At 37.5% G+C, this 17,904-nt stretch overlaps 1 protein-coding gene across 4 annotated transcripts in view; it reads right to left on the reverse strand.

Annotated features, from left to right (window-relative positions):
- Nucleotides 1-556: 556 nt before the first annotated feature.
- The window catches only part of Ecpas (Ecm29 proteasome adaptor and scaffold), a 110,629-nt gene continuing 93,281 nt past the window's right edge, over nucleotides 557-17,904 (reverse strand). For all 4 annotated transcript variants that reach the window (XM_056985549.2, XM_056985548.2, XM_056985546.2 and 1 more), the window contains 14 exons: nucleotides 17,830-17,895; nucleotides 16,549-16,638; nucleotides 14,688-14,754; nucleotides 13,947-14,038; nucleotides 13,805-13,871; nucleotides 13,472-13,663; nucleotides 12,716-12,924; nucleotides 12,049-12,092; nucleotides 11,761-11,953; nucleotides 10,228-10,366; nucleotides 8,036-8,141; nucleotides 6,106-6,194; nucleotides 3,369-3,440; nucleotides 557-1,966 (listed from right to left, as the gene is read on the reverse strand). In XM_056985549.2, the coding sequence (XP_056841529.1) occupies nucleotides 1,827-1,966; nucleotides 3,369-3,440; nucleotides 6,106-6,194; nucleotides 8,036-8,141; nucleotides 10,228-10,366; nucleotides 11,761-11,953; nucleotides 12,049-12,092; nucleotides 12,716-12,924; nucleotides 13,472-13,663; nucleotides 13,805-13,871; nucleotides 13,947-14,038; nucleotides 14,688-14,754; nucleotides 16,549-16,638; nucleotides 17,830-17,895 (1,566 nt within the window). In that variant the 3' untranslated portion in view covers nucleotides 557-1,826. The remainder of the gene's footprint in view (nucleotides 1,967-3,368; nucleotides 3,441-6,105; nucleotides 6,195-8,035; nucleotides 8,142-10,227; nucleotides 10,367-11,760; nucleotides 11,954-12,048; nucleotides 12,093-12,715; nucleotides 12,925-13,471; nucleotides 13,664-13,804; nucleotides 13,872-13,946; nucleotides 14,039-14,687; nucleotides 14,755-16,548; nucleotides 16,639-17,829; nucleotides 17,896-17,904) is intronic.

Raw genomic sequence — 17,904 nt, forward strand, 5'->3', positions numbered from 1 at the left:
CCTGCATTGCATTCTTGCCAAGGCAGCGTCCTGGACACTACAAATGAAAGTCAGGTAGGTCCTTAATGCATTCAATGCTGATCCAAAAAAAAAAAAAAAAACCCATCATATCCTGAGAGGCCACATCTTTCTAAAGAACATTTGAAACCATTTGTTTTTCTCTAGAGCAAAAGCCATTCTTAAATGCAATTCTACGACAGATTCTTTAGAACTCACGATGTTCTACAAACTCACTACTGTAGTCCAGTATCAGCAAAGATGATACCAAATGAGCAATGAACATTTCAGTAGAGAGCTTCAGTCAGAAACAGTCTCAAATACAGTAGAAGTTTAGGTGTTATCAGTGGCAGTATTGTTCAAACTTAAATAGCAACCTAGTTTGTGAATCAGGAAATGAATCGAGTGAGTCTGAAGAACATTTACAACAGTGAGACACAAAGAGATTAAAGTGTACCAAACTTAGCAACTAAGTATTTCTTCATGAAATAGTTCAGTTAAGGGCTTTACATTCACACATACATACACCAACACTCACACACACACAGACACACACACATTCTGAATCAGATGTTATTTTTATTGTGAGTCACAGTTAAAAATACTTGAAATACACTGGTCTGCAGACTACCAAACTAAACATGGAGTTTTGACCAAAAATACTGACCATGAAGATTCCAGGTGTTGATGTCATCAAAGAGATAGTACTGAATATATAAATCAATCTTGTGCTCCAAAAAGACAAGCTAGAGGTTTTAGCTTACCATAAACTTAAGTTAACAACCCTGCACCCTTCAGCAGGTACAGGAGCAGCAGAAAGCAGGGGGAAGACCCTGGCAACAACAGTTTACTTGAATGTTATCATGCTAATTTGAGAGAGGGCATTTAATCTCAGACAGTTAACTAAAAGGCTTCCCATCCTTCCTTCCAAGTCACACTGTATGCATGACAGTAGAAAGTGTTAAGTTACTGTTTCCAGGTTTTTAAGTGGTCTAAACCAAGGCAATCTCTAATTTTTACTGCTATTTTAGATTTTGGAAAAATACATGATCACAAATACAGACAGACTTGCTCTAACCTTACTCCAATCTACTTTTATTTTCCAGTAACATGACAGCAATCAGAATTTTATGAAGTTCGAATATTCTCAACCTATAAACAGGCTGAATAAACCATTCCCTGAAAAGTGACCACCTATGCACAGGAAATGCATAGCATGTGAGTTTCAGAGTCCAGTGATAAGAGTCAGTTTAGCGCTAGAATGAGAACTGTTGTATGACACCCTAAAATGTACCTCACTTTGGGAATTTCTAGGATAGGGGCAGGATAAACACTGGTTTGGTAAGAGGCTGAGAAAAATATCCAAGGCAGGATGTTAAACTTTGGGTCTGTGGCCTTGGCGCCTGGCCTCAGAGGCTTTGCCATCCCAATCCTATATCTTAGGGAGTGCAAGAAGTAAGGTTACATATCGAGTGACCTACAGGATCCCTTTCTACAGCGAGTTCAGCATGGATGTAGTGCTAAAATCTTAATCCTGCTTGCCCTGTATTTCATTTATAATAGTTTCAGTTCTTTTGGCAACAATGGTTGCCAGACATATTTACAACTACCTTTCAAAAACCCAAGTTAATAGTTCACTTAGCCCACATACTTTAAAGACAAGTAAAATAAAGCTAATAAGGAGCAAAATTTAAGGCTTTTTTTTTTTATTTCAGCCACGGAATGATGCATGCTACAGAGTAACCTTTACTTTCCCCCACTTGGTTTTTAAAAAATCACCACTATTTTCAATCCCGAAAGAACATGGCACTTGTTTTTCCCCTCCTCATTCATTCCAGACTTTCAAGTGTTTTCTTCAATACTGAGGCTTTCTCCTGCAGCTCTGGCCTGTTGTCTGTCTCCATAGTAGCTAAAGACTCAATCAAAAGTCTTCTGCATTCTGCTGTCAAACTTTCCCACTGTTTACCTTCTGAAGGGAAAGAAAACAAAGAAAATCATTATAGAATAAGAATAAAAATTTTCTATATCCTATTCCCCAAACAACCACACAGCAACTCTATCATTAAGAGCACAGTATATAACAATCACAGGTTGGTCAGGTGTCTCAAACCCAATTTCTGACAATAGCCTGAAAGCAGGTTGGGGAGTTCCACCCTTTCCCTAGTATGAGTGAGACTGAGACATTGGGGAGATAAACTACCAAAGCACAGAGGGAAGAATGACGTATCAAGGCACAGGAGCAAGATAGTCACTTCAACCATAACAGAATGCTATTTAGTAAGACTCATAAAAAGAAGCACCTTAAAAGGTTTTATAATTGTATAGTTAACACTTTATTACTCCTTTCTTACACAAAAGCCCTAAAGAACCAAATAAATACTACAAAGTTTTAAAAACAAGGAAGCACAGCAAATCTTAACTCCATTGATAATGCTTTTATTTTCTAGTGATGTGACTTCAAGCAAGTACTATAACTGTAGCAGGGTTTCATGTAGTTCAAGTTGGCCTTGAACTCCTGATCTTCTACCTCTACCTCTCAAGGCCGGGATTACAGGCCTGTACCAACATGTCCAGCTTCAAGAAAGTTACCTGGAAAACTGAGAATTCAACCATATGGCCAAGTGCCTATGCCTTTTTATTTTAACAAGAAAAAAATAGATCATATGATATCTCTGAGACTAAAGGGCCCATTTTGTAGAAACCTATGATAGGTTCTGGCCGAAAGAGGAAAAAGTACAAACACCAATTCACAAGGGTGGGAAGTAAACTGTTTCATCATCTTCACTATTAGCTCATGGACCAGAATAGGAAAAAGAAAAGGCAGTGAAGGCAGAAGGGGCCCTCACTGAAACCAGTAACAGATATTTAACACTGGGAGGAAAAAAAGCCATTTTTCTTCTACCATTGACACAACATAAAATTTATAAGGTTTCATAAAGAAGAAAAAGGAGAAAGAAAAGAAACAGGACTAAAAGTAAGCTGTTGTCAAATATGGTAAACTCAAGTGGGTCTTTGATAAAATAACCTGGCCCTCTTCTTGCTGTGTCCTATTATTTACATGCAAACAAGTCTACTCTATCACTGCCAACCACTTCTTGTAATTAACCAAGAGTATGTCAGAGTTCATGAAAGAAACAAAACTTTATTACTTTATGATAATATAGCTTAATAATCATTAGAAATATGTAAACAAAAAGAACAAGATTGGAATTAAAATTTAATGATTTTAGTTCTCTATAGTCTACTTGTATGTACAGATACATTAATATGCACTTTATACCATATACGCAAAACAGAAAAAATTTTCTGAAGTGTTTCACAGGATGTACCTTGGATTTATGGTGCTCTAATCAAAGTTATGAAGAACTCACCTTCAAGTTTTTTAAGCAGTAATTCTATCACAGATAAAGCTTCTGTTCTCACAGACGAGTAGGTTTTATTTTCTAAGAAGAAAAATATGCAATTCAAGAGTATGTTGTAAAAAGAGAACTTCCAAAATTAAATTAATGTTACTGAAAGATAAAAAGTTAAAACTCTTATGGATTCATTCTTGAAGTCAAGGTCTATTCAATAACTATTATCAAATACTTAAGTTATGCTGTATGTCCACACACACTATTTTGAGGCGCTGTAGATAGCCATCCATTAATCCTAAGTGGTAATATTTAAAAGACCCATCTTAGATGTGAGGGATTTAAAAGTATTATCCCAAACGCACAGTCATCATCATGTCACACCTAAGACCAATCTTGGATCTTCATGATCCTCCTCATTTCACTGAAGAATATCATCTAGGGACACCTTCAAACCTAAAAAGACAATTTTGTTAGCTTTCTATTCTATATCTAGAAATGCAAGCTATTTCCAAAAATTACAAATAAAACAAATTTTGCGTTGATTCACACTGTTTTACAAAAGGCATCGAATTTTTTGATCAACTGTCAAACAAAAACTAATATGCATCCTAGTCCACAGCGGGGAAGATGTATTACAAAAACCAATAGTGACCCATCAAAAGGACAGGGCATTCAGCTTTAAAAGACTTTCATTAACCCTACCTGGGTCACCTAAACAATTAACTAATTAATAAAAATAATCAGGGGCTGGAGAGATGGCTCAGCATATAATCCTCTTGCAGAGGCCAAGAGTTCGAGTCTCAGCACTCACATTGGCAGCTCACAACTGCATGTAACTTCAGTTCTAGGAGGGCCTAACACCTCTGGCCTCTGTGGACAGTAGTACTTATTTGTACATATACATAATTAAAAATAAATCCTAAAAATAATTAATTACAAAGCATTAAGAGGTTAGGGGGTATGAACTAATACCAGTTAATGATGCATAAATAAAGAAAAAGAGAATAATCTTGTTCAAAATAAAATGCCAGCTACTAAATGGTTAATGTTAAATTGGCTCATAGAAGAATCACAAATGTATGTAAAAATCTAAAGCAAACACCTTGGAGAGAAGTACATTTACATGGCCTTATTTTGTATTTTTATGGACTGTTTAACAGTTACAATTTCGAAGAGATTATTTGAATAATCTTAAAGTATGTTGTAGGGGTGGTTCTGATGCTAAGGTCCTGTTCCCCAATTGGTTGAATTGATTGAAATTAAAATTTAATGATTTTAGTTCTCTATAGTCTACTTGTCAGTAAAGAAGCCATGGGCCAATTGCTGGATGGAAAGAATAGGCAGGATTTCCAGTTCCCCACAGGCAAAGAGACATGCGAGGAGAGAGGGGAAAAAGGGAACCAGCCATGTTAGACCTCAGACTGTATGGCCACAGGCTGATCCTACAAGTGGGCAGTTGGGGATGTTTAGGTGGGATTAGATATAACTGAGCAGCTAAAGTTTGGGCAGGTGGAGAGGAGCTCAGAGTATTGATAAGGGCGTGCTTTTCCAGGTGGGAGATAAGTAGCACCCAGCAATTGTGTCAAAGGCAAGTCGAAACTGAACAACTGTGTGTGTCTGTGTTTTTTATCCATGGGTTCAAAGGACTCTGGGTGGGAGCTGGTAGTGCAGCCTGTTCCTGGAGGTAAGGCAGGTAGCAATAGCATGTTTTCAAGCACTACCTATTAGATATTAAAAAAAAAAAGTAAGAACAATACTATAGAGAAAAACCATGGTACCTTGAATTAGGTAAACAAAATTATCTTTGAAAGTCAGAGCTGTGGACATGGCATGCCTCTTGATGTAAGAAAAATTGTTATCATTAGCATCAGAATTCATAAGCCAGATCCAAGCCTGAGGAAATGTCAGACAAAGAGCAAATGAGAACTGTATTATTTTTTCCAAAAAGGAGAGAGGGAAAGACTTTATCCTGCAAAATCATGAGTGTAATATAAGAGAACAAGAAGCTGAAGAAGTGTACCAGATGAAGAGACTAAAAGATATAATATTTTATATGTGATCCTTGACTGTAATGTTTTAATGGAGAGTAATAAGGAATATGAGATCCTACAAAAAATTATTGAAGAAATTAAAGTATGAATGAGGGAAAAAAACAATAAAACATTGCATCCATGCAAAACTGTATAAATCTGATACCATAATGATGTTATAAAAAGGAATATACACTGAAGAATTTAGTAATAAAGGGACAAGTTGTAAGTAATACACTTTTAAACATCCCAGGAAAAACATAAAGTATATATACGTACTACCTAACCTATTTTAACAACTATTTTATAAACTAGGAACTAGTGTTTAAAACTGACATAAAGTAAAGGTACAATCTAAAAGTCTACTGTAATTCTAGATAACATGCCCCTGCTGGGGGACATGTGGCACATAAACAGAACAGTCAGTAGTTGTTCCACAAGTCTAGATCCTGAGACTCAGCTCCTTAGTTTTAAAATCAGGGTTATTTAAGCCAAGTATCGGGACACAAGCTATAATCCTAGTTACCTTGGTGACTGGGGCCATAAAGTGAATCTCAGCCCAGGTAACACAACGAGACCTAACTCAGAATAAAAAGGGGTGAGGGTGCAGCTCAGTGGTAGAGTGGCCGCATGAGGGACTGTGCCTGATCATAAACACCAAGAACAAAATAAACAACAGCCACAACAACAACAAATCACTCAAGTTCTTGTTACTTGCTCACCTAAAGAATACGTAATTGACTGACAAGTTTCAAGAAGAATCTCAGCCAGAGCTTCAGGATCTGCATGCTCTTCTTCCAGAAGCATTAACCTGTAAGTGTGAAAGTGATGTATAATGCGACTCTTAACCATTTAAATCCTGCCTAACATAACTTCTATCTGTACATGACATCTTACCATGTTATCTGAGACACTTGTAATAGCTAAACTGATCATAAGAATGTGTATATTTACACATTGGAGTCTTACTCAGCTGTTTAAAAAAAATGACATCATGAAGTTTGAAGGCAAATGGATGAAATTAGGAAATCATTCTGAATAAGGTAGCCTATATCCAAAAAGATAAATTTTATATATACTCATTTATAAGTGGATATTAACCATTAAGTAAATGATAACCAAGCTACAATCCATAGACTCAGAGAGGTTAGGTAAAGAGAAGTCTGAGGAGATGCATGGATCTCCCTGGGAGGGGAAAATTGGATTTACAGGCAGATTGGGAGAGAATAAGGATGGGAGCAGGCAGGGAAAGGCAAGGTGTGGGGGAGATAGAGGAAAATATGGGGAGAAATGGCTGAAACCGGTAGGCATTCATACGGTGATGTAAAAACCTAGTGCAGTGGAAACCTGGAATTTATGGAGGTGATCGTAATGAGGACTCCTAGTAATGGGATAGAGTCTCAGCTGGTCATCTCTTGTTGCCAGGCAAGGATCCCAGTAGCAGGACTGGGTTGTATTCAATTGAGCTGTTGGTCAAGGGGATCCCATGGAAATCCCCAAACTACCCAAGTTGCTGTTAAGACAAAGGGTGGCTCTCTGCAAACTAAAATCAGGGCCCCAATGCAGAGGACAACATCCACACAACTCATTAACATGGTGAAGATGAGCTGGTGCCTACATGAAGCCTTCACCCTTACGTTCTTGTCTCTTTGGTGTGGGAAGGTACACAGCAATCTACCAAAATAGAAATGTCAACAACCTAGCCATAAAACGTTTGATCTAAAATCTGTCCTCCCTGCAAAATATGTTAGGGCAATGGTGGCACAGAACTTGTGGGAGAATCCATCCAATGTCTGATTTGACTTATGTATCACTCCATAAGAAGGAACCCATATCCAACACTGCTTGGGTAACCAAGAACAAAGAGACTAGATAGCCCAGAGACCTAGCATAAAACCAAACACTACTGGTCTAAGAAGAAAATAAAAAGTATCAAAGTATCAATAGTATGACTCCTAGTGATATTTTGTTATACTCATGGATCAGTGCCTTATCTAGTCATCAACAGAGAGGCTTCCACCAGAAGCAGATGGGAACAGATGCAGAGACCCACAGCCAGACAATGTGGGGAAAGAGTCTAAATGGGAGGTCTCCATCAAATCCCTCCCCTTAGAGCTCAGGAAATTCCTAGGAAGCAGAGGTAGAAAAACTGTTAAGAGCAAGAAGGGAGGAGGACACCAACTTCAAGTAAGAGCCATATGAGCTCACGGAGACTGGAACACTAAGCACAGGGCTTTATGGCTCTACAGCTTGTCCACTGCGTATAGTTTACAGTTACTAGCTTAAAATTCTATGGGGTTCCTGACTAGGAGAGCGAGTGGCTCTCTGACTCTTGTGATGGCTCCTGGGACTCTTTTCTTCCCACTGGGTTGCTGTGATGGTTTTTGTTTCATCTTATTGTATTTTATTTTGTCATGTTTGGTTGTTATCTCTTAGAAGCCTAAAGAGAGCTTTATGGGAGACATAAACGGAGTGGATAAGAGGAGAGGGAAAGTGGGGAGAAACGGGGAGGAGTAGAAGGAGAATAAACTATAATTAGGATATACTGTATGAGAAAAGAATCTTTTCTGTTTTGAAAGAAGAATGTGTAAAGGTTAAGGAATCCATTCAATAGGGAGATAAAATAAAAACCTGAATCATGAAGCACATTACCCCTGAAAAAAGGCGTTCATTGACTGGAGGACACCTAGTTGCACTTTCCATGTGCTGAGTCTTAGCCGCTCACACATCAGTTTGCACATCTCCTGACGATAACAACCTAGGCAGATGACCAAGTGGGAAAGAGGAAGAAATATGTAAGATAACAAAGGATGGAGAAAAAAACAGAAAGTAGCATTAGACAAAGACTAAAGTGGAGTAATGTGAGGGCAATTTAACTAAAGACATGGAATTTTCCCTAAGCCATTAACATTAACACACACACACACACACACACACACACACACACACGAATGTATTCTAATGATTTGATCTTAAGGCATTTTGCCCTCCATAAAATAGAGACAATAGCTTAGCTACACTCCCCTTCCCTTGTAAATTCCCTTAATAAAACCAAAAGGTCTGGAACCCTTAAGTACCCTTAAATACTCTTCCAACTGTGGGTTTATCAATGGTCAGTTGTCTTTTATCGTAAGCTAGTCTGATCACAATTGTCACCATCATTATACAATTAATATACTGATAGGAGAATAAACTCAACAAAAATAAAAAATAGAAGTTGATTTTAAATGCTTTGAACAGGGCTTTCCAAACTTCGGTCACTTCAACATGTCAGGCCACATTCATAGCTACCCTGCTGGCACACGGCCAAAGGGCAGGTCATAAATTGGATATCTACTATAAAATTTAATAAGGTTAAAATATAAAACATGAGAGGAAGGGGTAAAAATTCTACCCCTATCGGCTTGTAATTTGTTTCTCTAATTTAAAAAGACAAAACCCAGGAATTCCCGCTGACACTATGAAGTGTGAGAAGCTCGTATGCAACGCTGACATTCTTAGAGAACACCCTTGGCTCTACTCAGTGTCTGGTAAACTAACGTACATTTTCCATGTCTTGTGTTAAAACTCTTCGCGTGGAATGCTATCTTTCCTATGGAATTCCCTTTTTCAACTTTCTCTGGCTATTAAGCAACAGTCATTCATGCTAATGGTATCAAGCAATCCAACTTCTACTATAATCCATAATACTACTCACAAAGTGATAGTTTCTTTAGGAAATTCTTCATATGTTAAACAAAGAATGATAGGCTCAAAGAAAATGTTATGCCTGAGTTTACAAATAATTAACACAAAGACTGTCATTGGGACAGAGTATAGTTCCCAGAACAAGACAAACTTAAATAGCACCTGTTTAAATGTAATGGCCTTGTCAATAGGTTGTAACTATAACTTGAACTAATAATCATGGCTTACTATTCAATTTTCTGTAAATATATGTTTAATTCTGAAAATCTCTGTCATGAGTTTCTCAATAAAACAGCTATCACTTGCTTACTGAAGACATGACGGCAAGGCAGGCGACTTTAGAAGGAAGGAACTCTTAATATTTATTGTGAGTTTATCAGAGAATAGCTACGAATTCAAAGTTAACAAAACTTTTTTTTTTATTAACTTGAGTATTTCTTATATACATTTCGAGTGTTATTCCCTCTACCTACAGTCAAATTATCTACATAAAGTACTTTGTGGTTGTTATGCATCCAACTGTACAACCAACATTAGTGTGCTGTACTAGAAGATATACTTATTTAAAAGACTCATATGGGACCCCCTTATAAGAGATCAGGACACAGCAACACAGAGGGAGGCCATGTGAAGACAGGAAAGGCAAGCACTCAGAAGCTAAAGAGAGAAATCTCAGAAGACACCAACCCCACCAACAACTTGATCTTAGACTTCTACTCACCAGAATTGGGAGGTGGGGGGAAATTCTTGTTATTTAAAGCCATCCAGTTCTTGATACTTTTGTTTTAAAGATTTATTTTATTTTTATCTTATTTCTTTTGTGTATGAGTGTTTTGCCTGCATGTGTATCTGTGCATCACATGGGTGCCCAGTGCCCTTGGATGACATATGTGGGTACTGGGAATCAAACTTATCAGGTTCTCTGGAGAGAAGCCAATGAGTATGCCTAAGTGCTAAGCCATCTCTCTTTCTTATTCTATCCCTAGTAATACAGTGATCCAGGTTCTTATTTGCTGATGAAAGAGTAAAAATTCTCACTGTTAATATTCAGACTACCTAAGGGATATTACTATGCCACACAGAAAAAAAAAAAACTATGTTCTTACTAAGTGACTCCTGGCTACAGCACTTGTATAAATGTGTGTTCCAGTGCTTACGTTGGGTGTCTGGGTTCCTAGGCCATGCTTTTCCCAGGCTCTCGAAGGCGCCCAGCAGAGACTCCAGCTGCAGCTCTCTTTCCTTCTCATTTTCGTCTTCAGCTTTGGTTGTACGAACTCCCATGCTTTCAAGTGAGTTCTAAGATATATCAGAGGAGAGGGAAGAAGAGGGGAGTGGGGGGAAGGTGAGGGGGAGGGGAGGAGAGGAAGAAAGGAGGAGGGAGAAGAGGGGGAGGAGAAGAGAGGGAAGGAAATTCTTTAAAGCTACAGTTATACTATTAAAACAGAGTGTAGAACAGGAGATATTGACCAAGAACTAAATGCTGAGCTCTCTACCGGGAGTTCTCCATTTGTATTAAAATTATACATATCGAATAAATTTGAGAAATACTTTTAAACAATTTGTATCTGAAAATACTATATATGTAGTATGTTGAGTATAACCTAAAAAGACCTGCATTTGGAGCAGGAGAATTAAAGATGGAAAGAACTTGGCAATGTTTCAAACACACAAACTTGATAAACTGGTAAAAAGACCAATCAATTTATAGGCAATATAATCCACTTAAAATATGCCTCCAAGACCCACACATTATTAGAGAAATAACCAAGGCAGCCTTATTACTGAAAGAAAACAAATATATGAAATAGGGGCAACATAAGACATAAGAATGTTTAAAATATTTCATGCTTTAAAAATAAATAGGCATGGTGGCACATGTCTTTAATCCCAGCATTTGGGATGCAGAGGCAGATGGATCTCTGTGCGTTTGAGGCCAGCCTGGTATACATAACCACATAGTGGGTTCCAGGACAGCTAGCACTACAGTAAAATAAACGAGTCTGTCTCAGAAAACCAAAACAAGTAAAGAAACCAATGACATCCTTCTTTCCTTATGATGCCCAATTTATTAAAAAAAAAAAATTTTTTTTTTGAAACATTGGTTTCCAAATTAAGCAGGTCATCTTTTTTCTAACCAAAAATTTCCCCAGGACAATGCAGAGGTGAACTATACAACACACAGTATTCCTTGCGTTCATACTGAATAACTACTTGGCACGTGCACACGCTAGCAAGGGAAAGGTAGAAGCTGCTCACTACATAGGTACTCTCGTCCTCCTCCAACAGGCAGAGACTGGATGTTCACATGGAAAATTACCTTTCCAACCTCAGCTGCTGCCAATGGGGGCTATGTGATGAAGTGCTGGCTGGTGGAACATGAATCAACATGATGTTTCCATTTACAAAACTTTTCTTGAGAGAAATTATGAGCTCACTATGACCGTACTTCATCTATTCTGTCATCTCCTGGGACCCAGATAAACCACAGAGCGTGAGAGTAATGTATAAGAAGGGGATCCCTCAAGAATTTATGGGGCTTCCATCTAGCAAGTGAGAAACAAACTTCCATCTTGTTTGAAGCCTTAATACTTTGGGATTTTTCTGCTATTTTGCAGCTAACCTTGTCCCACCTAACAAAACATACAGCCAGGATGGATGAAAAGCTGAGAGATGACATGGGCAGCCATTACCTTCTTGATGAGGGGCATGACAATGTCCGAAAACTCCTGGAACCTGTCTTCTTTGGTGGCTTTCAGAACATCAGCTGCACAGCTGATTGCAACAATCTTATATTTCAGATTCTCTTTGCAACACTCCTTCAGGACAGCCTGAAGAATTTCATTTGTGGTGGGTTGATTGGGCACAGACTTTTCCAACTCTGTACTATAGGATTCAACCAAAAACATCAGCGTAGTTAGGAAAGCTACAACTTTAAGTTTCATTTTAGGAAATGATACGTTCATTAAAAGAAGATTTACCTGGAAGCCGTCACTACACAGGCAATGGCTTTCAATAGTTCTTCCTGATACATTAAAGATGAAAGAAAACTATTAAACCCACACGTTACATTCTCATAACAACAAAAGTAACATTTATCTCACCTTTAATGCACTGTGCACATGAATCTCTAATTCATAAAGGCCCAAGAACTAGTAATCAAGATTACAGGCTATTCAGTACTATGTCCACAATACTATGGTGGCCAATAGTGGCCTTTATGAAACAGAGTACATACACTGCCCCATAGAATGTATGCTCCATAGAATGCTCACTATACACACTTCTCTATAGCCCTTGAGAGTTCCCAACTCTCAAAGATGTCAGGATCCAAAGCAGTTCAGTGCACTCAGTTTCACATATAACCAGTTCTGGCTCTACTGAAGGTCAGTGGGCACAAAATGGTAACCGTTTAAGAGGTAACTTGTAAAGCTCAATATGTAAAAATATATCAATCTCCAGTATTACTATGCTTTATTCAAGATCAAGAACATATGGGGCATACTTTGAAATAAAATTCCATAGATAATGAGGCAGTCTTCCTCTAGCTAGAAAATTTAGCTGCAAAAATAATCCAAAGTCACATAAAATCAGATTCCTATTCTACAGGAAGATCCAGTCCCAATTCTTTAGCATGAATTCCTTTACCTTTCCTGCCCATGTTCTTCCAGCCAGGCCTTGTACCAATGCACTCAGTATCATCCCCAGATAAGGAGGTACAAGAGAGCTTGTTTGTTTTGCAATTGATGCCATAGCAATTGCACCCTGGGCTTTCATTTTCCAAGACTGTGATTGTAAAGCCTTCTGGGTAATAGTAATCAATTCCTGCAGGTACAATCGAATACCTCCAAAGGAACCTACATTTAAAAAGAAAAAGAGAAGTTGTAACACTTAAGTGACAAGAAAATTTTTAAAAGATAATTTTTAACTGTGAGTAAGTCAGTGTCATTCATTTAAAGCAGTGACTGTCAGCTGATAAAGCATATCACCTGCTAACTGGAGAGACAGTGGGTAGTATGGCTTCTTTAACAGTAGGAATTCATGAGCTTGGACACACTGCCAGGAATGTTACTCTAAAAGGTCATCATCACAATGTGTATCGAGGTTAAAACACAACTCTACAGTAACACCCTAAGGCAACACAAGATCACATTACACTCCGCTAACCTACACAAAGCCCTCCCTTGCTTTATACTGTTTATATTCTCTCTCACACAGAAAGTAGCAAGTCAAAGAGAAGAGCTCTGAGTGGCACTTTGCAAACTTAGAAATAAATCAGGATGTGCTCAAAATGTGATATATGTTGCTGAACTTCTTGGGAGAGTTATGATCAGACAATGTGAGTCAAAAATTCCAGCTGTATTCATAGGAAACACGTTTATTTTGCAACCATCATTTACTAACCAGGTACATTTTCCTGCCACACTTCAGTCCACATATTACACTCTTCTTTTTCGGATTTCTCCTCATCAGCAATTTCATGCATGCCTAAAAATGCTAAGGGCAGAACTTCTTTAGCATGGTTCTTCAATACATCAGGGCTGTATCTTCCAATTGCATGAATTGTCAAAGCACAAGAGGTCTTATAGATAGGTTCTAAAGAAAAGAAACCAAAATTTTGTTATTTAACTATTTTTCAGGGTAAGTAAGCTAGATAAAGCAATTTAAATGTTTCCACCAAAACAGTATACAGCTTATTTGGCTAATATCTAGATTTAGAATGACTAACAAAAGTACCTTCCTTCTCCATGTACCAGGCAGTGAGCTTCTGTAGCAGTTTTTCAGTGCTGCTATCCCGTGAAGTCTGAAAACAAACACTTCTCATCACTTCTCTATAGAATTACCAGACTTGTGCTTAACTGAATGAAAGTCAACTCACCCGAACTAAATGGCCCATGGCAAATGCACAGGATTTCTGAATTACACTGTTCCGATCTGTCAGACCACTAAGCAAAGCACTCATAAGTTTACCTACAGAAATAATAAAAACAGTCAATTATATGGTTGGCTAAATATTGTTAATCAGGTTTACTACATAGAAGTTTAGGTCTTTTAAATATTATGTGTACTACCTACTTTCTTAATCTCATTTCATTCAAAACTAAAAATTAACTTCTGTCCAGAATATCGTAAAAAAGGTACAAAAATGAGAGGTAGATATAGAATCTCACCTAGAAGCCTATCTAGACGAGGAAGAAAAAAAAGCACTCATGTAAAATTAGCTTTGAACAATTAAAAAGTTCTGCAGAATGAAAGATACTTTTATATCCTTATGCTACTGACAAACTTAACTGTGAGACAATAAAAGTTTGCTTACAGAATGGTTGGGTCAGAGGTTAAGTGGATGCAAAGCACACAAACATGACCCAGTAATTTTCCTTTTAAAACTTTGAAATAGCCAAGCAGTGGTAGTGCATGCCTTTAATGCCAGCATTCAGAAGGCAAAAGCAGATAGGTCTCTGAGATCAAAGCCAGCCTGGTCTACAGAGAGTTTGCAGGACGGTCAGAGCTACACAGAAAAACCATGTCTCAAAAAAACAAAAGCAAAAAGAAACAAAGAAAAAACCCTCTGAAATAAACACAGTCATGAAGCAGTACCCCCTACATATGAAAAACTCACCTGAGTAAGGTGTCAGGTCCTGGGGACACTGTGTAGTTAAAGACACGATGACACTGGCACAGCCTCCCTTTAAGGTCACCAAAACAAAGGTCTAAGTTTGTTGTCTCTATGCACTATCAAACTACTTCCTTTAGGCACCAATAATTTAAACGTAAAACATACACAGTCTAATAGCCCTCTGAGATTCAATATAGAAAAAGGAAAACATTTTAAAATCATTACACACATTATTATTTTAGGAGTAAGAACTTGGGGTTGGGGATTTAGCTCAGTGGTAGAGAGCTTGCCTAGCAAGCTCAAGGCCCTGGGTTCGGTCCCCAGCTCCGAAAAAAAGAAAAGAAAAAAAAAAAAAAGGAGTAAGAACTTAAAGTGTGAATAAGAAAGAAGACAAGTATAACTTTGGAAATAACACGTGTTATTACAAACAACTGCATTAACAACTCCATGACCAGAAATCTCTAAGAAAACAGTTTTTATATGTACAAAGAGAAAAAGGGTACTGTATTTAATAGCTCTTTAAATTCTGAAAAATCAGATGCTGCTTATTTGACTGAAATAAATGATGTGCCGTTATAAACAGAGCATCATGTACCCTTTAGAGAAGATAAAGAGGAAGACATGCATGCGGAAAACACATGGGAGGGAAACACTCAGACATAAACAGCCGTTTTCTCTGCAAGGTAAAAAGTGCTGGCATTTTTAACTTTCTCCTGATTTATATGTTAATTGGAACTCAAGTATTAATTTTTCAGATGAAGAAATGAGTTATCTATTTCATCTAAAAGGAGGCAAGGCTGAATCCCGTGACACGCACAATCTCAGCACTATGATGCAAGAAGGCAGTGTGGGGACACCATGAGATTTAGTCTAAAACAACAACAAAAAAAAAATTAACAATAGGAAAAGTTAAACAGATAAAGGGAGTATCTGACCTTTTTAAGATTTTCAAACAAACAAACGAAAGGTATTTTTCTACCCAAACATCTATTAAACCTTACATGAAAACTTCTAATTACTATCTAAAATGATTACTCCTCTAACAGATAAGTGAGCTTCTCCATTAACTGGTAATAACAGAAAATTCAAGAGCACTTACATGGTAACCATAAACAAAAACAAGACAAGCAGAGTCTGAAACATGTAAGCACGACAGTATACAACATGATACTTGTAATCACTGCACTAGGAAAAATAGGCAGAAGTATCAAAGTTCAAAGCCATCCTCACTGCATAGTAAGCGTGAGACTACACTAAACTATAAGAGGCCTTATCTTAAATAAATACATACTTTCGAATCAGTTACACATTTTAAGTTACTCATGTAACCAGAGAAACAAAATACTTAATGTGGATTATGTTTTACAGAAACATTAATTTTTAAACATGATGGTCATTTTTTTGTTGTTTAAAACAATTATCACAAACACATATTTGCTCTTATAAAAATATACTTCTGTGACCTGGGAAGATGGCTCAGTAGGTGAAGAACCTACGATGAGGACCATGAGGACCTAAGATCACATTAGCATCAACATAAAAACCTGGGTTCATATCTGTAATGTTAAGAACTTTGAGGGCAGGGAGAGCGAGATCCACTGAGCTCGCTGGCAGCCAGCCTAGGCAGTCAGTGAGCACCTGGTTCAGCAATAGACTCACTCTCAAAAGATAATGTGGAAAGCAATAGTGAAAGATACACAAAAAGGTAAAAATAAAGATACATTTGGCCTCCACATGCATGTGCATAAACACACACATACATGCCCCCAACACATACACATACACACACACACGCACACGCACACGCACACGCACACACACACACACACACACACACACACACACACACACACACAAATCTTACCTTTGTCCCAAGACCTACACCACTTCTGATCAGCTCACATAATCTAGGAACTAGCTCACCTAGCACCGAAACATCGAGATACTGCAGGCACTTTGAAAAGAGAGTAAATATAAAAGTAAGCCTAAGCAGATAATTAAGTCAGTACCATATCTTTACTTAAAAACTATGTCTGTCAAAATATGCACCTACTAGTTTTAATACTAAGTTGAAAAATCGCTGGTTTGATTTTGCTCTGGAAAAATTAAAACTACTACAGTACTACAAACAGAAAATTCACTAATGGTTTGACATTAAATTAGAAACAACTATTAAATTGAAACACAAAATAATGAAAAGCATGAATTTACTAAAAGGAAATAAATGATTACCTCTCTTCAATCCCTCTCTATCAATCTATATCAAATGTAAAATGCCTAGATTACAACTGACCTTCCATACTGGGGCTAGCCTACTAGACCACAAATAAGTCAGATTCTTAGATGATTTATCATAGCTTGTTATATTTTTTAAAATACAAGCACACACTTCATTACTTATAAATATTTCTAAATAAATGATGCTTGCTAAATATTCCTCTCATTTGCTCCAATAATAAAACTAAAACATAAGATTCTTAGAATATTGGCAGCAGTCCCCAGTAGACACTAAAACCTGACTTTTGTCCCATTTATCATCTGCTTAGCAATCAGTTTCTGGTAGCTTGCAAGCTCTTAATAATCACTACAGGAAATGCCCAGAAGGTGACTCTGCCAAGGTTCTCAGAGCCTCCCGGTGCCACGACCTCTTCACTCCACATTTCTAACACCTGTAGCACACCACTATCGCTCAGCTCCTGTCCACCTTCTATGCTGTCTATCTCATTAAAATGCCTCTCATCTTACACCTTTCTTTTCCAAAGACATTTCTCCAACAGAGGTAGGCAAGAGAGCAATGACAACGACAATGATAATAATAAAAATAATTAATGATGATAAAGTAAATAACACATCACTGAACCTGACCAAAAATAGATACAAGCTACAGATAGATCTCCTAATATGCAGTTTTCCATGTAACATGAAATTTGACAAATTTTGCTATTCAGACAATTTACTTTTATTAGTAGTTAAGAAAAATGTCTATAAATAAGCAAAATTTTTGTATGCTGGTCAAATACTTAAGAATTTTGAAAGAAACAATTGCGGTCATAGTATTTTATCAATAAATCCCCTTAGGTTTGTGTCATGGTACACAGCATTAGGTCTTTGGAGAACCATATTTTCAGTTGTGTTTGGAACTCACCATGTTGATTGTCTCCATCATGGGGGAGGATTTGGCAGCACTGAGCCGAGCACTGTCCATTGCATCCTGAAGAGC

The sequence above is a fragment of the Rattus norvegicus genome, chromosome 5 (assembly GCF_036323735.1).
Source record: "Rattus norvegicus strain BN/NHsdMcwi chromosome 5, GRCr8, whole genome shotgun sequence".
Lineage (NCBI taxonomy): Eukaryota > Metazoa > Chordata > Mammalia > Rodentia > Muridae > Rattus > Rattus norvegicus.